This window comes from Platalea leucorodia (genome assembly GCF_965183815.1).
Source record: "Platalea leucorodia genome assembly, chromosome: 5".
Lineage (NCBI taxonomy): Eukaryota > Metazoa > Chordata > Aves > Pelecaniformes > Threskiornithidae > Platalea > Platalea leucorodia.
Window position 1 is genome coordinate 67,785,513 of NC_138827.1, and position 22,142 is coordinate 67,807,654.

Genomic DNA, 22,142 nt, shown 5'->3' on the forward strand with positions numbered 1-22,142 from the left:
GCCCGGCCGGGCCTCGGTGCGGCGGGAGGGGGCGCGCCGAGGCGGGAACAGCCGCGCCGCGTGACTTCGGGGAAAGGGCCGACTGAGGGGAAGGCGAAAGCGAAAGCCGCGGCGGCCGGGCCCCCCCCTCGCCTGGCCGCACGCCCGCCCGCGGGCCTGCCCGCCGCCGCAGCGTCCCCGCTCTGCCAGCGGAGCCGTCGGCCTCAGCGGCGAGAGGGGCCGCTGCGGGGCCCCGGCGGTGGCTGGTACCTGGCCGCCGGCACGGCGGTGCCAACCGCCCGGCCTGGCCCGGCTCTCCCTACCTAGGTAGCAGCGGCTTGTTTTCCTCATCGTCACCGTTTGTGGGGGTTTAAAGCACTGGAGGTTAAAAGTCGTTCTGAACTGTAAGCAATGGGAAGCGACCTGCTTTTCGCCGTTGCAGTAAGAAAATCTCCTGCTTTTCAACTGCTGTTGGTGAAATACTCAGCCAGCCTAGTGACAGGCTGGCTCTGGAAAGCAGTAGCAGGGGCATGGAAGCCTGAAGGTAGTTACTGTCTCAACCGTCTGCATTGCGTGCATGGCAGAAAGGCGTGCAACTGCATTGAAGGATTGTACAAACACAGTTGTTAGTTTATGAATTGTAACCCAGATTTCCATCAAAGTTACAGAAACTTTAAGAACGCTGATAAACTGCAGGCGGCTGAGCGTTTTAATCGTTGCTGGCATTTTCTTAGTTGAGAATTTTCTTGCCGCTGAGTTATCTTTTGATAAAGAGGTTTCCTTTTCCTTCATTGTAATCTTTCTTGTAACAGCCTTATTTGCTAGGACACTTACTGCTGCTTGGACACGCGCGGTCTTGTTTGTTCTTGTCTCACGTATGAAGTGTGAACAAAGACCAGAAGAGTTAAAGTCCAGGCTTTGGTGCAGGTCTCCAGGATACTGGATCCTTTTCAGTATCCTTTGTATCCCCCTCTCTCTTCAGATGGAAGAGACTATTCTTAGTCCATAGAAGAAACAAGTATATAGAAGGTCTATTTGGTAAACTTCGTGGTATGAAACACTGCTGAGTAGCAGATACGAATGTGGCTATAAATAAAAGCTATAGTAGAAGGTAACTGACAGTTTTTACATTTCTTTAATTAAAATCATTATGGTGATGCAGCAAGACACAAAGCACAGAAAAATTACGTGATTTTTTTCTTTTCCCCTGTTATTTTTGACTTTGCTGCTGCAAGACACAGTGAAAGCACAAGCACAGTTAGGAAAAGTACTTAAAAGCAGATGTTTCATTTCTTCTGGCAGTATCTGAGGCATCCCTTTCAGTGTGTTTTTCTCTTCTCCTCCCCCCCATCATTTTACTAGAGAACCCTATTCTTACTCATAGTGGCATAAGGACAAAATTCTCACTTTTTTATGGAAGGAGGCTTGAGCTGTATACGTTTATCTTACAGAAAATCACAGAATCATAGAATCATTAAGGTTGGAAAGGACCTCTGAGATTGAGCCCAACTGTTAACGTAACTGCCTGGTCCGCTTCTAAACCGTGTCCGTAAGCACCACATCCACATGTTTTTTGAATACTTCCAGGGACTGTGATTGCACCACTTCCCTGGGCAGTCTGTTCCAATGCCTGACCACTCTCTCCGTGAAGAAATTTTTCCTAATATCTAATCTAAACCTCTCCTGGTGCAACTTGAGGCCATTTCCTCTTGTCCTATCGCTTGTTACTTGGTAGAAGAGACTGACCCCCACCTCGCTACAACCTCCTTTCAGGTAGTTGTAGAGAGCAATAAGGTCTCCCCTCAGCCTCCTCTTCTCCAGGCTAAACAACTCCCGCTCCCTCAGCCGCTCCTCCTAGGACTTGTGCTGTAGACCCTTCACCAGCCTCGTTGCCCTTCTCTGGACACGCTCCAGCACCTCGATGTCCTTCTTGTAGTGAGGGGCCCAAAACCGAACACAGTATTCGAGGTGCAGCCTCACCAGTGCCAAGTACAGGGGCACTCTCACCTCCCTGGTCCTGCTGGCCACGCTATTCCTAATTACTCTAATGTTCCTTTAAAGCAGCAAACTGATTTGAAGTCATATGCCTTTCAATTAAATGTTAAACCTACCTCTTGCAAAATCTGTTTTAAAACAATACTAGAAACGGTAATGCCCAAACCTGATCTACAATGCTATTCAGCAGCATGAAATATATTGTCTTCAAGTCAAGACTTGAGAACCTTGAAGAGTTGCATTGCACGGGGAGCAGGGAGGAAGGAGAGAGACGATTGATTCCCATGCCGTGTCTGGACCTTTTTTACAGTACTTCTCATGAAGGTTAGATGGTAAAAAGTATAGAGTACCCCCCCATTTTGTTTGTATTAAGATTGTAAGAACAGGTTAGAATTAAAAGGCACGCAATAGCTGATGCGAGGTGAAGTTACGTTTGCTGCTTTAGAAGTCCGTGTTACCGCTTGTAGTTCAGACTTGAGATCAACAAAAAGATGGCAAGGCTCTATTTTTGCTGTATCTTGACAAAATTCCACAAAAGTCCAAGCATAGAGCTTTAAGCCAAAATCTGGTTTTATTCATACTGATCATATAAATTACAGATGTTACTAAACTATATACACAATTGCTCTTGTTGTTCTGGAAAATTTATACATGATGCTTTCTGAGAGAAAATGGCTTACTCTCTGCAGGTTGCTTTCAATCACCCAGATTAATGACCAGAGACGCATTCATTCATTAAAAATCTACTCCCCCGTGTCACAGAAGTATCTCATTACTCTCTTTCCATTCACTTGCTTTCAGCTAACATCAGTCGTATGGGAGAGAGGAGTGAGTAAAAAAGGAGAAATGAAAGTGAAATCCAAGTCTTACTGATTCAAGGAGGTTATGTTTTCATCCCAGATGTCTAATTTGTACCTACTCAAGAAGAGTGTAAGGTGCAAATGCTCAAGTGTTCATATGTCTTTTAAGAACTTTGCGTGCTTTAACCATATATTCTGCAGATGAGAATTGAATCCTGAATGAGCCTGCATACATGAAATGCAGTGGCCTTGGAATTGCCTGTTTATTATTCTATTAACAGAGTTTTTAGGGGTAATATTGGGGGGGGAAAAAACCAACAACAAAACAAAACAACCCAAACCCAGCACTAAGCAGTGCCTGAAAGAAAAAAAAAAGGAATATTTTTAAAAGGTAATTTACCACTTATATAAAAGCTAGTTATTCGGCTTGTTACATGAGTCTCTGACAGGCGTGTAATATTCTGTCATATAGCACAAATTGCCCAGTGGTCAGCAAATGCTGCAGCTCTTCAGTAACTATTTTTAAAAACTGCGCTTCCCAGGCTGCGTTTACCAGATAGTACCCAAACTCTGTCAGATGAGGGTTTTTTTATTTGTAGACTTTCTGATAGTACTCGCTGTACTATGTTGTGCTCCATGCACAAACAGATTCACTTCTGCAACTATTTTGTGAGAGGGGTAAATTTTACTAACCCTCTCTTCCAGTAGCAAAATGGAGACAGCTTTTTTGCCACCACAAGTTTTGTGTCTGTTTCCTTTCTGGAACTCCCTTCTCTTCTCAGCCTTGACTGCCTGCCTGCCTTCCACAACTTCTGCTGTGGTGGCAGATGAACTACCTTCAGCATAGGTTTTTATCTTTGGAAAACAAGCAAACCCTGGACACCTGTGGCACATTTAATCTCAAGAGCGATGAGAATCTTTGCTTTAAAATAGAAGTTAAACCAATGGTATACAAGATGATGATTAAACAGAAACTTTTAAACATAATGAATCCTAATTTCCCGAAACACATTGATGTCTTTGGTTATCCTTATATGCCGTTCTCAGAAGCAAAACATTTCGTTATACTCTCGTATTTACAGTAATCCTATGGCTGTTAATTCTGCAAGTAAAATTTATCCCTGCTGGACCCCACGGAAGTCAAGCCAGAAAGGATTTGGTCTTTTATCAGTGAGGACAGCAATTCTGACTTGCAGGAGGCTGTATTTGTAATTCCTAGGGAGAAGATTTCTGGTTTACATGGTATTAATAACAGAAAGAGGCCCAAGAATAGCATCATAATATTTTCCAGGAAATGCTGATTTACAAAGATGGTGAAAAAAAATTTACTGCATCTTTAAGCCATCCAGTGTTCACATGATTACTGATTTTTCCAGTATGTGAACTTCAGTCAGTTGAGTAAGGAGAACTCAGCTAGAAGAGAAGAAAAGAAGGAAAAGATTAGTCTCACGGCAGTTACTGCTGTTCATTCAGAAATAACTGCAGATGAAACCTTCTCTGGGTCAAGGTAACTGCAGTGACATTTTGACAATGTAATACAAACTGGTAAGGATCTGAGGATCCTGTTTCTAGTTCTTTACAAAATATAGGAATGCTCATTAGAAAACACTGTGTTGGGAAACAGTTGCAATAAAAAATGATACCTATTTTTGTATGAACTTTGTGGATCTTGCAGCATATGGATATGTATAGCAGGGTTCTTACTGGAGTCTTTGTTTTCCTGATGGGTAGGGGAATCTGGGGGGATGGTGGAAATAGAAGGGACTTCCGCTAGACTGCAGAAAGTATATCTTGCTAATACCGAGTTACTGAGTTGTAGGATATTTTGTCCTGCTGCAGATCTCACTCTTGTTCTCTGCATCTCACACGGTGCTTTTTATTGGCATCTCATGGAGGAAGTGTGTTGCTTTAATAATGCGGATTGTCTGCTTACTGTACTTAGCCAGCTCTTCCCCAGAGTAGATTATATTGTGTGAATTTGGGACGATAAAGGAAAAACCTCTGTATTTTCCTCATTCCCATTTAGCAAGATGGATAGAACGGAAAAAGGAAGGAAGGAATTATTTTAAAATCTTCCAAAACTCTTTTCTCCCCTAATTTCTAGCAGAACTTGAAAACATTTCTAGCAAGAGCCCCAAGAAATCCACTTATCATCTAGCAGCACTGAACCACTTCTCTACTACCCTTAAAAACTGCAGCATGATTGTATTTGACCCTCCGAATTCATCACCGAACACATTCTTTTTGTGTCGTTGCGACCCCAAAAGATGGTGACGGTCACAGCTGGTTTGGAAGCTTCAGACACAGCTGGTTTGAGAACTACTGTGCATGCTAAAATAAACCAAAAACATCTGGAGCCTGATAAATGAAAGTGAAGCCAACTGTTCTTCTCACTGATGAAACTTCGGGAAATGCAAATGCATACGTAGTTCACAAATGCAGTTTAGAAGGTCAGGACTATTTTCATATGTATAAACCAAACAGCAAATGAGTGGGGGATGTGTCTCAGATTGGATGTGGTAGGTTTTAACGCAGAATTTTCATTCAGGCTAGTATTTCAGTTTTGGCTGAAGAACTAGTTTATCATGACTGCTATCAGAGAAAAAGGTAAAGAAGCAAAAAAAGATATTTTGCTCTTGAACAGATCTTCAGCTTGGTGTATATTAAAGAACTGATCTATTTGTATATAAAGTTTAACTGTGCTTCCAATCATTGACATTCAGGATTCTGGTTTAGTTTTGTTCTGTCTGTGGGTGAGGAGGAGTGTTTACAGAGAGGCATTTGAAGGTGAGCTGACAGGCTTTTAAATACACAATCATTTTAAGATCATAAATCACTGAACATACAGAAAACTAAGAGCTAGTATTAAAAAGGAGGTTTTCTTTTCAAGCTGTTAAAGCCAAACCACTGCTGTGTTTCCTGATAGAAGTTTGCTGGACAAATCCTCAGTGGGTGTACATCAGTGCTTTAGGTACTCTAAGCCACGATGATTCAGAACACAATTTCTAGTCAGTAAGTAAAAGAGGAAAATATTTTTAATAGGACATTCATACAGTATTTTCCCAGTCTTTCTATAGGCTTAGTGAATATTAGTTTTATTTGCTAAAAATGTTTTAGTTGACTTGTAATTTCTCACTTTGGTACCCCATGTAGAAACTTGCAGCACTGAAAAGCTGTGCAAGTTTGCTGAATCAGAAATTTTCATGTTCCTTGTGCGGCTTCCCTGAGCAAGTCAAGTCCTTTGTGCTATCTACAGAACTAGTGTAATTGTTACGTATTTGTCAGCATAAAGGCTTTGTTTGTGCAAGAACTCTGATATCTTTCAGTTATGACATTCATGGTTGACTGGCCACATAACACAGTGCTTTTGAGTATGCTTGCAGCATCTTGTCCCATTTAGAATAACAAATGTCTGCACCATCATTTCAGAATGTAATACAGCAAGTGATGAAAGAGGTCTAATTTTTTCAGAATTGTACAAGCAGCTTTTTTATAACCAGCCCGTTTGCTTAGTATTAACTTATGAATGGAAAAGTTTACAACATACAGCAGTTTCGATCACTGTGGGACTCAGGTGTTCTCTCAGCACAGCATAAACGCTTGGAGACATTGGAAGAAGATCTGATGGAGAATGTGGATCTGTAGAATCATTTAAGCTTAAAAAGAAAACAAAAACAAAAACAAAAAACACAAAAATAATCTTAACAGCAACCTAAATCCCTCTAACTTGGTGCATAGCAGTGGAGTATGGTGAGTGCTTATTAAGTTAGTTAAGCCTGTACTCTGGTTGGCTGGTGGCCCTGTAAGCCCATGCCAACAACCTGGTATATGTTTAAAAATGTAGGAGATAGGACCAAAGGAAAAGATGATAAACCTCACTCTCTAATATCAGTTGCTGGAGAGAAAAAGGAGACAGTGAAAGATAAGTAGATCAGAGTATCATAAAGTCTGCATTCAATATTTACAAATGTTTTGCCACATGGATGGGAAAAGCACTGTAGAAGTGCTTTACTTCCCTGTCTTGTCTTTAGCAGTCCTTGGCCAAATAAAAACACACGATGTGTTGCTATCCCAAACTATTTGAATGGGGGAAGGGAGGCAGGGGAAACTTTGAAACAGTATGTAAATTTAATAAAAATAACATTTGAAGGGTAACACATCTGTAAGGATACTTACATTTTGGAGACTGGGATAAATACAGAAGGAACATAACCTTTGCCTCCTCCATCTGAGGGCTTTGAGACTAAAAATAAATATTAAAGAAATTAAATATCGTCTAGTAATTTTATTATTTATTTGAAATTGATTATCTGCTTTAAGTGCTGCAGACCATAATATATATTAAAAAAGAAATGGCCCTGTTTATGCTTAAATAAGCAGCCATAAAAACGAGGGGAATTCCTGAGATTATTCTTTGAGTTCCGGTCTTAGTCACATAATTGACTGTGCTCCCTTGATATGAACTGCCATCTCAGAATATGATACAGTAGCTGATGAAAGAGATCTCGTTAGGGCTTCAAAAATCAAATATACTGTAACTCTACAAGCTTGGTACTTCTCAGCCTCTAGATTTCAGTTCTGCAGATGCTGGCTTGGATTTCTGTCTGTACAGATACAGCTTCAGCAACGTCTTTTGCATGAAATTAAGCATATACATCAATTTTTAGAGGATTGGAGCATTAGGCAAAGTCCACTGAATTAAAATGAAGAGGAAAAATATTTGTAGCCTCCAAATATTTTTGAGTACTGTAGGAATTTGAATTCAAATGGAATTGTAACCTTTTATACTGAAAGTCCAGAAGAATGTGTATTATCTATTAAAAAAAAAAAAAATCAAGGCTTTGAGGGATTTTTTGAGAGAGAGCAAGTTTTATCTAAAAATGGCCTGACTTGTAACTTGGACAAGAAAGAGCATGGGCCTGAACATATCTGGAGACATTCTTGTCTATTCTTTTTGTATTTTCCAGTGCAGTTTCCAGGGGTTGTACTGCTGGAATAAAGCAGGTCTTCCAAGCTGTTTGGAAAATACAGAATTGCTTGAAATTAAAGAGACAGCATGCTACAGTGTTACACAATTATGAAGCTGATAAGCAGGATGACTTTTCAATTTCATCTCCTTTGAACACCCAAGCACTGAATTTTGTAATGCATCGGTCAGGAAAAAAAACCTATTTTTTGACTCTTTCTACCCTAAGATCTATTTTGTAGCTGCTTTTAAATATTGTTGTCACTGCCTCTAACGTGACCTCTAAGACCAGGGATATATTTGCAAAATGAAGCTGTCTAAATGACGGACACACATTAACACGGTTTTCTTAAAGATGCCGATTAAAGGAGCCATCTTAATCTGTTCCCTTCCTCCTCCCCCCCCCCCCGCCCCCCCCCTTCCTCAAATTGTCTCTTGACCTTGCAGCTGCTTTGCAGAAAGAGTAAATACAGAAACGGAGCCCAACCTTCATTTGGCTGACAGCTGTAGTGTTTGCCAAAGGCCTTATCTTTGGGAATGTCTGGATACAGATACTTCAGAGGGTTTTCAGGAACGTTGTCTGCCATAATAACTTTGTAATCACGTAGTATGTCGGCAAAAGGCAGTGCAGATAAGCGACCTTTGTTATAGGGTTCCACTGAATGAAATGTTACGTCTCCTGTAAAAATACAAAGGCACTGTACCTGCTGATAACTGGTAGGTCAGTATCTGCAGTTGGAACGTATTTTTGCCTTTCTTTTGCAGTTTCCACTGGCGTGGGTTTTACCTGTTTGTACCGATGTTAGTATCTTTCAGGTTATACTTTCTGCATACGTGGAAACAAATTTAAAGCCTACAGTAAGCAGGTACACCTCCTAATGAACTTATATAGTTAATATAAAGAACTGAGAGGTAAACTTTCAGAGTTTTAGTTTGTGTTTCAGTAAATTCAATACTTGTATCTTGCCCAAAACCATACTAAGACATGATACACATGAATTTTACTTTCAAACCAAAGAAACCGTGGCTCCTGTGTTACAGGTGTATTGCAGAGTTTGAGGTTTATGTTATTTTTTTTTTTTTTTAAATTATACTTACCATTTTCTAACTGATCCACCCAAGTAAAGGTAATTCCACCCAGATTGCTTTCACTAAACCTTAATAAAAATGTTCCTGGTGTCTTGTCTTTGAGCAAAATTCGTTCCTTCTCTTTGCTTACAAATCCCATTACGTACCTGAAGTGTAACAGGAAATCATGGGTTTGCTTTTGGAAAAAAATACAGACTTCAATCTGTGCAATGCATCTAGCCAAACTTTATATAGGTGTTCAAAGCCTGGTTACAAAAGCTTTATAAGGTCTTGAAACTGTGACAAAAGCTTCACGTGATTTAGATGTGGAATATGGCATTGAGCTCATAGTACTATGAAGCATGATGAAATTTATCACAGTACTTGACTGTACACTGCCAGAACTGATAAACAGATCTAAACCTGCATTTCTGAGAGATGCAATGGTGTTCCCTTTTGGCAAAAATTTCAAAAAGTTATAAATGGGAAGAGGGAGACAGAAGTATTAAACTCTCTGCAAATTCTCTTCTGCATAGCTAAAACTGAGATTAGTAAAGAAAAAAGGCAAAGCAGAGAGAGATCAATATACAGTTGTTTCCTTGTTGCTCACCCGTCAATCCAAAGAGGAAGAATGTGTTTTTTAATTAAGTCCAGGATGGCTTCAAGCCAAACCCAAAAGGTAAAAGACTTTCCAGGCAAATGTTCCTAATGGTTTAAAACAAAAAAACAAACAAACAAACAAAACAAGCACAAACAACACACACAAGAAGACAGCTGTGAGAGTGTTGTTACCCAACATCCACATGACATGGCTATCTCAGTTTCTTAAGAATAATTCAGTTTGTTCAAGCAAGAATGACAAATTTGAACAGCTATTTTGAGTAACGTCTCTCTCTCAGCCTGACATAAAACCAATTGATTTTTAAGATATGCATTGGAAGCGCCTCATTTTTCAAGGAAAAAAAAAATCACATTTGTTGTTTCTTCCTGGTTATGAAATTACATTTTGAGAGAAATGATGATGAGAAAGTTAAACTTCCTTCCAGGGTTCTATACTTGTTTAAATAATGTAGTTAATATGAATAAAATGGGTTTACCCTTCTTTCTCAATAACTTTTCCATTCCTCATCAAAGTTACTGAATATATCAACCAACTTGAAATAATTTAGGTCACAACTGAGCATATGAAAAAAATGACCATATGCTTTATGAAACATGTATGCTTTGATAGGACAACCTATTGATCATTTACAGAAATATATAGGGCACACTATAATGACAGTTTCTGATCTCTGTAGCAACGTAACTAAGTAGATCTCTTAGCCCAAGCCTTAAACTTCTGGAAATATTATTCTCCTTGTTAAATTTTTACAATGAATGTGATTGTGCTGGGCTACAAGTCCCACATATGGCAAGTGGGAATCTTATCAGTAGCATCAGAGAGACAGAGTTAGGCACAAATATGGACGCGAAGAGAAAGAAGAGTCTAGTTTTACTTTCAGAACTGTACCTTGCAGAACTTTGCCCAAGATAGTTGATAATCATTGTAACTGACTTGTTGCCCTGAGAGAAAAAAAAAAGAAAAATGGTGAGTCTATTTTTCTGAAGTTTTGAAATAGATATAACTTGATATCTGTATAGTAGGGGGCGGGGGGAGAAGTACGGTACGTCCAGACTTGGGAGAAGGATTAAGAGGGGCATGCTAAGGGACTGTAGGTCAGCTTTCCTGTGTCCCTTTGAAGCAGCTGATAATGGTAGTTTTGGGAATATTTGCCTAAAGTAGTCTGGGACTTTGTTTCTGCAACACTTTATGCTCAGTTTCAGGTTTTAGCCTAAGTGTTACTTCTCTTGGCCTTCACTCTATCTTGAGCTTCCATAGTTTAAGACAATTTATTTTTTCTTATGATTGTTGCTGATTTACAATGGCACTACTCAACTCCATGACCTCCACTAAGCAAGAAATCTCCAAGAAACCATCAGAAAAAGTGACTGTTACCCAGGGACACCAGTCTTCACTTCCCAGCTTTGAAGCGATAAAAGTAAAGGTTCCCCCCAGTCTTTGATAAATGCTTCTGTTCTTGCCCAACGGTAGGGGTATTGTTACACCCTCAGCTTGGAGTTTCTTACAATTCACAATATATTTTATAATTGTCTCTTCTCCAGAAACAGATAAAACTTTCTTTTCCTCTACCATCTTTCCCTAAGGCTTCTCCCTTCTGGAGGACAGTCAGATCAAAGTGTTCAATGGTTCATCTTGCTGAAGTTACAGGGCGTCTTTGCTATGCTGCACCAGTGAAGGATGGGTCCCAGAACTAAACAGACCTGCAAGGATGGGTACTTAAAATGAAACAAAACAAAACCAAACCAAACCCCATAAGCAAGCGAAAAGACTTCCTTTTGATTTCAGATGCACGAGATAATTACTTGCTAAGGAAACAAAATAACATCACAGTTCAGTGTGACTCTGATGCCCTCTTTCTTCAGTTTAGCAGCCTGGAAGTTCAGAAGTTGAATCACTTTGTGGTAAGAATAAGCTGACGTGTGCTTTTCTTTAAAGAAAAAAATTTCATTGTGGTATTTTTGAAGTCAGCTCTGAAAGTGGAGGTTATGCTTAAAGTCATTACCCATAATTATCAAATATAAGAGCCCAGAAGCAAATAAAACCTGTAAATTTCTACAATCTTACCCATCAGTTTCTCTGCCAGCATGTTGAGCTGCTCAGAGTTGAGTCCACGACCGACGTACGATGAAAATTGCCAGCTCAGTACTTCTAGCAGCTGACTTAAAGTGGCAGCAGGGGGATTGTTGAAGAAAGACAAATTCTGCAACAGAATTAGCGCTTTGTTTAGACAGTTAGCAACCATGAAATACACTACAGGCTATAAAAGAAGGCTGCAAGTACTCAAGCAGAATCCAGAAGTTTTAAAAACGAGGTGTGCAGGGGGTAAAGAATAGAAATGTAAAAAGGCAGAAAGTCAGTACTTGCATACTGAAGACCTACCTGAGGATCGTTGGTTGACAGATTGTACCAAATAATGGAAGCCCATGCATTGGGCAGTTGGCTGACATTGGAAATCATCACCACAGGCAAAGAGCTGGTCTGGTGGAAAGAACGAATGCAGTATGTAAATGCTGCCGAGGAAAGTGTTAGCACTGTGTTATGCTTTGGTGTTTTTAGCCCCCTCTTCCTTCCTAAAGCATGCGCTTCTGTCCAGAAGTTCTGGAAATCTTGCATCTGCTCATGGTTACTGCCGAAGATGGCATCTAGGATAGATGGACCTGTGGTCTGGCCTAACACGGTTGTACTTCTATAAGCTGCTGGAAAATGCCTTTTATCCTTGCCCCAGAAAATCTGGCTAGAATACTCACTTCCAAATTTATAGTCAATCCATACAGGCAGACCTGCGTTTCAAAGCTGATGGAGTGCAGTTCCTCGGTCACCATGTGAGGGCCCTGAGGGAGTAAGTAGGTTAGAAAACTGTGAATGCACAGTTGGCATTTAACGCTGTTTTAGTGATCTGATTGCTGAGATTACACAACTTTGAAGGAAAACACATATAAAATATATAAGTAGAACAGGAAAAGAAGGAAGTGAAGGAAATAATTTGTTTGTTAAACTCTGACATTAAATTAGTCCAGAAGTCTGGTGGTTTTTTCTGATGAATCTAAAAAAAACCCTGTGACATTGTTAAAGCAATACTTTTAAACTTTTAACTTTTGCTTTTAACTTTTTCTAAAATGGTGCTTTTAAACACAGATTTGCACACAAAAAGTTAACAGATTATTTTTTGTGTCTGATGAAGATTGTCTCCAACTTTTCTTTTCCGCAAGTTTCTTTACTGATTGACAATTCTAATTTAAATGAAGATGTTAAACTTCACGGAGAAACAAACTAGAAACAAAACAAAAAGCCACAGCTTTAACGACAAGTAGACCCTCATCTGGCAACATGGGTTTGTTGTAAGTATACTTAGATGGTACTAGCTGAAGGAGTAGAGGCCTAAATCATTAATCCAAAGTAAATCTGGTATTAAAAAACCAAGCTTTTCTTGGATGGAAAAAAAAAAAAAAAAAAGAAAATCTGTTTGTCACAGTTGATTAAAGTTTGTAGTACAACTGTTTTGTTTTGATTACAAACCAGCATAGCTCTGTAAACATCCAAATCTCTGGCCCTTGGGAAACAGAGCTTTCAAAATACATTTCCACCCTCAGAAGTCGAAGTATAAAAATCTATTTGTCCTTTTCCTCTTTTTGTTGCTGTTTTTGCCCTCCCCATCACATATTTGTTTTGTCAGATACTTAAAAAAAAGAAACAAAGTCAAAAATCCCAAATCAAAATGCTTCCATTTACTGAAGTACGCAGCTTTCGGTCAATGTAAAATAAAACTATTCCTTGGGAAAGTGCCTCGGGGCCTTATCTTTCCCATGGAGCACCTCCTCCAGGATACGTACAGGCCACTGCAACAAAAGATACTGCATAAATGAGGGATTGAGACCACAGGAGATCCTCAGGCATCTGAATAATAAAGCTGCCTTGCAAAGGGAAAATCCAGCTTAGAGCTGAAGGCTTTTACATTAAATACTCATCCAGCAAATGAGTTAAAATGTTTTAATACAGGTAGAATCAATCCAGCTCAACTTGTATTTCTGACACAAAGTTGAAAACGGTTGGTGTAACTCCCCTTCTCCCTCCTCCCTGTTATGATTTTGCAAAAATTTAAATTTTTGTCATGGAAAAATCATCTAGGCAAAAAAGGCATATCAACATGGAAGGACAAATCTCAAATACAGAGAACTTCTACTTTTTTTTACGTGGCAAGTCATACTTAACAACTACACTCTCAGCTTACTAAACATCCTATAACAAACGAAGTTTTTAAATTATTATAGTTGCTGGTAATAAAAAAAACCCCAAACTTGTTTATGCTAATAATGGCTTCACAGACTGTGATTTGACCAAGGAGAAGCTCTGTTTGAGGAAATCAGTTAGCAGTGAACCATGTCACAGCTCAGCTGTCCCAATTCTCCACAGCCCTACATTTTATATAGTTATAAAGGCACAACATGTGAAAGTGGGATTAAAATGCTACCAGAATTAGAGCACCAACATTTTTACACCTACATTTTTGCATTTGCTTGTCTTGATGCAAATGACTTTGTAAGTAGCAAAGTAATTGGGAGGTGAGCCTTGAGTTTCAGTCTTGCTAATCAGGTTGCAAGTCATTCCGTTCAGAAACACAGTGTAAAGTGTGCACAAGTATTTTCTGCTTTAGGTTTTTGGTTAAAATTCTCCGTGCCGATCACACCTTTGCTTTGTACTTAAAGATTACCTGTGATAACTTTTGTGCTTGTATAACTACATCTATTTGAGCTGTGATGTGAGTGATTTTTTTTTTTTTTTTTTGAGACTTGCCAATACAACTTTACCCTCAGCACTTCATACAGTGCAAAAAAGTTACACTGGTGTAGAGATACCTTAAACCAGTATAGGCTCTTTCACTTCCTAGGTAAGTAGGTGGCATTCATAGAAGCATCTTATGACTTCAGTTACCTTGGGAGACACTACTTGTTCTGGTAGCATTGGCAGAGGCGGTATCGTTGGCTGCAAGCTTCTGACTCTTGCTTTGGTCAAGAGATTTATCTGCAGATTTTTGCTGTTAAACAGCAATGCTAAATTTACGGTGATGGTCCGTGGCCACCCTAGGGTCTGTGTGTCCACGTGCCTTCCCCCTCCCTGCCTACTGCCTCCAGCTGCGGGACGAGGACATCCTGCCTTCTCCCCTGCCGGGGTGGTTCTCCCTTCCCCTCCTGCGCGAATGAAGGCAGGAACTTTCTTGCCTGTGATTCTGATTTTGTCCGTGACACCCAGGGCACTCGGGGGAATCACGGTTTGTAGGAAGTCAGAGTTGACAAGAAGGACGTAGGGTAGAGCTGTGCGGATGGCGAGGAGCTGGGCAGGGGAAGAAGCGCTGGTGGTCGGGATGTGGGGGGTCCTGGAGGGTAACACAGGAATGCGAGAAGCGCCCCACGATACAGGTGAACGCAGGGGCACGGTGTTCTGGGTGTGAGTTAGTGCGGATATTAATACTTCTCATTTCTGTTCTCCGCAAAGCAAGAATGTACATTTAAGCTCCTCTGCTAGGAAGCACGCACTTGCAATACCTTTTCACCTTACATGCCAAGTGGTACGTGCATGTCTCTGAAAGCTGGGTACTGCAAAGTACCTGCGGGTTTGTCAGGGATAACGTGTCATAGTACAGTGTCACCACAAGAGGGGAACCTACGACCGGATTCGGTAAACTAAGCGCACTTTTGGTCCGGGCTGAGGCAAGCAAACTTCTTTGATGCAAATATAATTATACCCCTACTTCAGCTGTAAACTTGGCCGACAGAACATATATGTAAAGAACCATTCCTATAGGAAAAAAATGTTTTCGCAAAAAAATCCAAAAGCTTATTTTTTTTCAAAATGTAAATGACCAAAAAGGTCGCCTTAAAGAGGAATGCATGCATTCAGATTACTACTTCCTACCTTCTATTGTAACTTTTTTATACACAAATTTGAGGCACGTAATTAAAATTTCCGAGTACTTCTGAGAAGTTCTCATTATACTTATACTATCATGTGATAATTGGTCCTATACTTAATATAAGGATAATATATTTCAAAATCTAACAGCATATGGTTGCTCTTTGATTTAAATGAAATCTAATCTGAAATAATTGTGAGAGTAATCAAAAATAACACATAAAATAAACACACAAACCTCATTTCCTTTGCTTCCAGCGCTTGATTTCATTTCTTTGGGTTGCTGTGTAAAGCAAAACAGTATTTATGTGGCAAAGAAACTACAGATAGAAGTACATATAAAGCCCATCACTTGTAACCATGATGTTCTTAGTATAATAAGGTTTTGGTTACAATATACAAATACACTGTAATGAAGGCTCTGACACTATGCCTCGAAAAGTCTTTTCAGTGAATAGTCTTTTGATATTTTTTAAAGAAACTAAGTTAATGTAACAAAGCATTAATTAGAGTGCTTGCAAAGCGTATAATGCAAAAAAGCACTAAAGACCATCCCATCTCCTTTTGTAAAACTACACTGATGCACTGCATCTGTGGTTAAGCCAAAAAAAAAAAAATACCATAGGTGAGGGAGTCTAGTCAGAAAGCACGATTAACTGGGATATTAGAGAAGTTACGGAAGCACTACCGTAGTCTCTCAAAAGCCAGTTATCACAGGCATTAATTTCAACCAGATCTAAAGCATTCAGTGATGTATTTCCCCTAGACAATGGTGGTGTGGTTTGGTTTTGGTTTTTTGTTTGGCTTGTTTTTTTTTTTTTAACAAAGCTCAGTTTCTGAGAAGCTGTGTAATTCAGCATGATTAGTCTTTTCCTTTTCTGGCATTACTAGGATTTGCTTTGTCATTTCTGTGAAAATATATAGTCTTATTTTTTGGAATAGATAAAGTATGGAATGAGATAAAGAGGTTCTAGGATTAAACTTTCTGCATAAGGTAAAAGAAAATGAGTGTAGACTTGACAGTAATATAGTTCTTCCTGCATAGTTTTTAAAGACTCTCTTATTTCTTTACCAGAGGTGCACAACAGGAAAGAAGCAGTCAAACTTACCAAATGTCGAAATTCTACTGACAGGCTTCCATTTGCAGATTCATCCATGTTCATTGCTTTCACGTGTGTTCCACACAGAACGAATCTACGATTACTATGGAGGACATTACACTTACGTATTCAAATAATATCGTATTGGATAAATTAAGAAATCCAATATTTTATTTTCTTACCTTACAGTTGAAACATTCCTAAAATAGAAGAGGGGCAGGGGGAGGAAACAGATTGTGGATCAGTACATGTGTAAGCCATGCTTGCACTGAGAAACTTGTCTTGAGATGGTAGATTTTTGCCCTGTTAAAGTTAATTCATATTACCAATACAACTGCAATTTTTAAAATAAAGAACTGAAATTTGTACTGTCCAGTTAGACTTTTGCATCTGGCCAGATGCAAGTAGTATATTTTATCTAGCTTTTTTTCTGCCATTGGAACGATATGTGGGTATCAAAGTACCAAACCCCTTAGAAAGAAGAAGTTTATGTAGCAGCCTTAATTTCAGGCAGGGGTAAAACTCTCTAAGCTCCGTAGTTACTAATTACAGCACCAGCTTTTCAAGCGCAAGCTTCATGTACTACTTGGAGCAACTGCATTGAAGGTACTGGGCCTGTTAATGCAAGCAGAGGCAACTGCTATTTCAAAGCTAACTATCCCATAAATGCAATACACTTTGATTTAAAGTTTTTGTGTGATGCTACTATTGCAGACTGATGAATTTTATCGAAGTCTTGAAACAAATCGTAAATGGACTTCTTTCCTCCAATTTGAAAACATCAATTAGAAATAGCAGCTTTTTTTAAAAAAAAGACAAAGAAGTCTTCCACATTAAAAAAAAAAAAAAAAAAGCAAAGCATTACCCTGATGTTTTAACTGTTTTTTTTGTTGTTGTTGGGATTTTTTTCCCCTTTTTAGAGCAACTTCTAAATCAGATAGGGTAGCAATTGAAAAACCTGTGTTGTCTCTGTAGGGAGAGAGAGAATATCTTCACTTTAAAGTTTCTTACTTGTCAATAGTTGCTTTCACTCTGATCTGGTAGTTTAGCTCTGGCAATTTAATTAGCAACCTTCAAAACAGAAAAGGTAAAAGTGAACATTAGCAGAATAAATTTCTCACCAGAAAAATATTAGAGACCAGTAGCTCCACACCAAAGTATCTGAAATGATTATAATCTGAAAACAGATTAGGCATCTAGGATTATATCATGATTTACAGGGTTGTATACTCAGAAAGAGGGGCTGAGCTGTTCCCGTGGCAGCTGTTCTACCCTCCCTGCAAGTATGTGGAAAAGTGAGGGAATGGCTAGAGAGGCAACAAACAGGTAATAATTAAGAGATGGATATGTACAATCTGTGACTGCACCGTACATGTATGTGTACTTTCCTTCACGTACCCTTTCCATCCCCCAGCCCTCCATACATTCTTTTTGCTGCAAGGTGGAAGCGAGATGCGAGTTCCTCTCCCACCTTTGCTCTTTTCACAAAGTCGGGCAAGGAGCTAGCGGGAGAGAGAGAACTTGTCATTGATTCACCAGAGCCTGCCAAAATGCAGAAGTTTCCCTTTTCTACATGCAAAAGTGGCTTGGAGTATTCTGATGTTGGCTGGTATGATGTGGATCGCTATTTACTCACTTTGCAAAGTCACTAAAACAAGAATTCAGTGCATACAGAATCCTGAAGGTGCTGACTTTTGGCCACAATCTGCCTTTCCTCCTCACACTGATTTACTCTTTATTGCCACTTATTACGAGTGACAGATTCTGTGGCCTTTATATCCCCATTCCGGAAAACTCTCCCTGGAGTCAAAAGGATCTCTACCACAAGTTGGTCTGCTTTGCTTTCTAGACTCTGGAACAGTCTCCTAGGATAAAATGCAGTACACAAATGAAGGAATTTATATCAGATTTCCTTTCCTTACCTTAATTTAACAGTGAACTGTATTAATGTTTTAAGAACCATTGGCCTCTGGGGATGTGTTGGCATGCAGGGCTGCCTTTCAACCACGAATGAACTGTGTGAAAAGAAGTGAAACAAATAGATTGTTAGTCATATGCATAAACAAACAGCTGTATTAGGGGTAAAAAAAGTGCTGTTATCTCTTAGAGATCTATTTCTCTACAGATGCTGAAGTGGGAGGTATGTATTCCAACACTCAGTTCTCAAAATGAGCCAGTGGTCTAACTTACAGTTAAATTGTTCCCAATAGAAATAGATATTTGGAATACATTAAAAATCAAAACCAAACAAATTCCATAGTCCTAAAATACCAGGCTGATAAAAGTCTGGAAGACCAAGACTTTTATCAGAGCCATAAAACAGAGTATGAAAATACACTGAGCCTAGCTCCAGCGAAATTAAACAATCATTTAATCTTTTTTAATTTTTTATAAAAAAACAATCGACCATATTTTGCTTTCAGATAGTCACTTGTGGTATCTCTCTCGTGTAGCCAGTACAAAAGGCAAGAGGAATGACGATAATATTTTATATATTAATAGAATGCCTTGGTGTGGAAGAGGAAAGACAAAGAACAAATTAGCACCTGCCACTTTACTTTAAAACAAACAAACCAACCAATCAACCCCCAACCCCCCAGCCTTTTCTCAGGAGTATGTACATGGCTCCTACCGAAATAAGTGCATTTTGTGTGTGCACCTAGAGTCAGAACTTGACCACAAACCCTTAACTACTACTACTACACATGAGAAGCTGCCTGGCACTTTCGGTTTCTAGGAATTTTGGTGACGGCTGTATGTACTTTTTATATCAGAAACTTGGTCTGTAAGATCCTCAGACACTCAACTTTTTTTTTTTTTTTTTTTCCTTAACAATATGGTCTCATCATTGCCAATAAATTTGTGTCAGTTCAGGTAAAGTTATGTACATTGACAATGGCTTACGCACTTCCGGAAAAGATTGTAGAGCAGAAAGTTGACTTTTTCCAGCAGCTGAGGTCTTTGCACTGGGATAGGGTCCCCATCGTAAGTCAGTCTGGTCAACAGTTCGTCCAGTTTTTCTAGTTGCCTTCTAACTTGAAAAAGACTCTCTGCCAACAGCGTAAAACTACAGCACAACAAAAGATTAGGTTGCAATTTTTCATGTAAACAGCTGCTTAGAACATAATGGCTACTGAAGTTCTTGCTTAAGGAAATCAGAATCAGTACCGATAGGTGCTTTCTAGCTCTATCCAAACTCATGTCCATTCATCTTTTGTTTACAGGAGTATATAAATACATCAGGCAAAATTTCGTACTTTATTTTCAAAGATAAATATTTTCGCAACAGGCCTCATCAACAGGAGTGCAACACTGCCTGTGATAATTTAGAAGAAATATATACACAGTTCTGATGTTTTTCATGCAGGGCACTTGTGCCAATTTTCTCTTTCCTACAGCTTAGTGGTTTTGCAAAACGTACTCTTTAAAAGGATAATATTTATATAAAATGAAAAAGTTATGAAGACTGAGGAAGTGCATTTCCCAGAAATGTAAAAACAATAAGGAAAATCAAATCCAAACACACTTGCTAACAGTTTAATAGGGTACGTGCGTATAAAATCACATCTTTTAGCTATCTTTAACATCTTCATTGGAAAAAAAATGCTTCAGTGGAAAAAAAAACACACACAAAAAAATACTTTTTCTTCAAATCTAAAAAGGTTCTTGGTTGTTTTCCTTCCTGTTTTCTTTTTACTTCACCTTCTCCAGAAGAGACGTTTGGTGAGAGAGAAATGACCAGGACATTGACATTCTTTGGCTGCCTTATCTTTTTAAATATAATGCTTTCTTTTTTTATTTGCAATTACTTTTACAGTTGCCACCACAGAGACTACTGCCATTCAATTTCTGTGTAGTTTGAAGTCTGGAGGAGTGATGTACCTAGTGAGTCAAAGCATAAAGTGGCTACCCAGCTCCTGCCTAGACAAAACTCCCACTGTCCTCAGTGACAAACTCAGTCAGCACAGTTCTTACTCAGGAAAAACTCCCGAGAGGATATGTATCATGTCTCTGGAACAACGGTCAAACCTAAAAATGACTGACTGCCATGCTCAGGCCCAGCAGTTCACTGTAATGTTATTAATTCCGAATAGCAAACGTTGTCCTCCACCAAAACAAATTGTATTTTTGTTATTTACTTGCTTAGCTGCTAATGAATTTGCTGCTGTTGCAAGGTAACTGATCTAAAGAAAAGATCATTTCATGTGCAGCAGACTTCCTGTGGTTTTCAGTGGAAACACAAGCTCAAGGCAAGTTTACCAGTTCTGGAGCTGATCAAGCCCACCATGGAGAGGACCCCCAATGCAGGCAATCTGCTGCCGTCTCTTCCAGTCTAGCAGCTCTTCAGTCAGCATGTTGCTCATAAGCATATCGATTTCATGAATCACACGCCCTATTTTACTGAGCACTTCCTGTAAAATAGGAAAGGTGTCACAAACTGACCACAGGGAACAGCCACAAAATTCAGCAATTATCATAAAAGTGCTGATTACATTTCTTTCAATTACTTTGAAAGTAACCGTATTTAGCCCCTGTGGCTTTAATCTCTTTAATTCAGAGGTGACTGGATTCATCAGCCATTGTATTTGAAATTAATCCTCAATCTCTGTGAACTCTTCCTCAGTAAAACTTCTCTTTTTGGGTGTGGGAAGGATTGTTGCATTCTTTGTGGGCATAACACCTCCAAGAATTTGACATTTACAAGTACTGTCAAGGTCAAAAAGTCCTCCTTTTGTTTTGTATCATATCCAGTGCACTGGTTTTTTTGCGTGCTTGCTTTTTTCCGTAAAAAGCACATGGACTCAAACAGATTGCTTAAAGGTACTGTTTTCTCTGCCAGGAAAGAGGCGGTAGGGGAATATTTGTCATATTTGCGAGTCTCGGTTGCTGAACAGAGCAAGGTACCATTGGTTGTTTGGGGTCTTTTGTTTGTTTATTTTCTTTGCAATTATTAGATTACATTTATTTTGAATACTTTTTATTTACTTTAAAAGCTACAGATTGCCAGCTAAGTTATCCATTTAGCACAGTACATAAGAGGTCCTGTGAAGTGATGCCCTCGCCTCACTTCTAAGATGTGCAGAACCATATCCTTGATTGAGCCGTTACTTAATTGCCAGTTTCTTAACTGCTAGTCAAAATCACCTATGCCTACCCCAAGCCTTTTGTGAATTTTTAGCTCCTGTGTTATTTGTCTGTTCTTCTGAGAGGAGAATTTAAAAAGGCACACATATGCATTTGAGTATTTGGTGTGGGAATGAGGGGAGAAAGCAAATGAACCACAAATGACAAAATATGTCACTAACCTTTCTCTTGTAGTCTAAAGTATTGAGCATCGCCTGCAACGCCAACATTTCCTGTTTAATGAGGGCGCTGTTTTTGTCGCTCTGCTCTGCAGGGGATGAAAAAAATCCGTATAAATGCGTGTGGGTGCGTGTGCGTGTTTATAAGGGGAGGAGGGGAAAAAACCATGATCAGACTGCAGCATGAACGAGTGAAAAAATAAACTGCAGACACCAGCAGATTATGTAACAGTGTATTTCATTTGAATGGACTAGCTTTAGTACAAGTTTAAGATAAGGTTTTATGACTCCGCTCTTTAGATGTGTATGTGGAACAGGAAAAGGTAGAAAACATGCAGATGATACCTAGAAATCTATAAATTTCTTATTCTTGTGCATGCTCATGTGTATTATGTACATCTG

The 22,142-nt window shown here is 39.3% G+C and overlaps 1 protein-coding gene across 1 annotated transcript in view; it reads right to left on the reverse strand.

Annotated features, from left to right (window-relative positions):
• Positions 1-2,673: 2,673 nt before the first annotated feature.
• STAT4 (signal transducer and activator of transcription 4) overlaps positions 2,674-22,142 on the reverse strand; it is a 41,701-nt gene continuing 22,232 nt past the window's right edge. Inside the window, exons 7-24 of the mRNA XM_082313206.1 lie at positions 21,744-21,829; positions 20,698-20,849; positions 19,346-19,504; positions 18,360-18,452; positions 17,449-17,508; positions 16,620-16,637; positions 16,447-16,540; positions 15,576-15,620; positions 12,178-12,261; positions 11,810-11,908; positions 11,495-11,630; positions 10,319-10,371; positions 9,419-9,513; positions 8,839-8,975; positions 8,228-8,419; positions 6,951-7,017; positions 6,322-6,430; positions 2,674-4,187 (exon numbers count right to left, since the gene is read on the reverse strand). Coding sequence (XP_082169332.1) covers positions 4,161-4,187; positions 6,322-6,430; positions 6,951-7,017; positions 8,228-8,419; positions 8,839-8,975; positions 9,419-9,513; positions 10,319-10,371; positions 11,495-11,630; positions 11,810-11,908; positions 12,178-12,261; positions 15,576-15,620; positions 16,447-16,540; positions 16,620-16,637; positions 17,449-17,508; positions 18,360-18,452; positions 19,346-19,504; positions 20,698-20,849; positions 21,744-21,829 — 1,706 coding nt within the window. The 3' untranslated portion in view covers positions 2,674-4,160. The remainder of the gene's footprint in view (positions 4,188-6,321; positions 6,431-6,950; positions 7,018-8,227; positions 8,420-8,838; positions 8,976-9,418; positions 9,514-10,318; positions 10,372-11,494; positions 11,631-11,809; positions 11,909-12,177; positions 12,262-15,575; positions 15,621-16,446; positions 16,541-16,619; positions 16,638-17,448; positions 17,509-18,359; positions 18,453-19,345; positions 19,505-20,697; positions 20,850-21,743; positions 21,830-22,142) is intronic.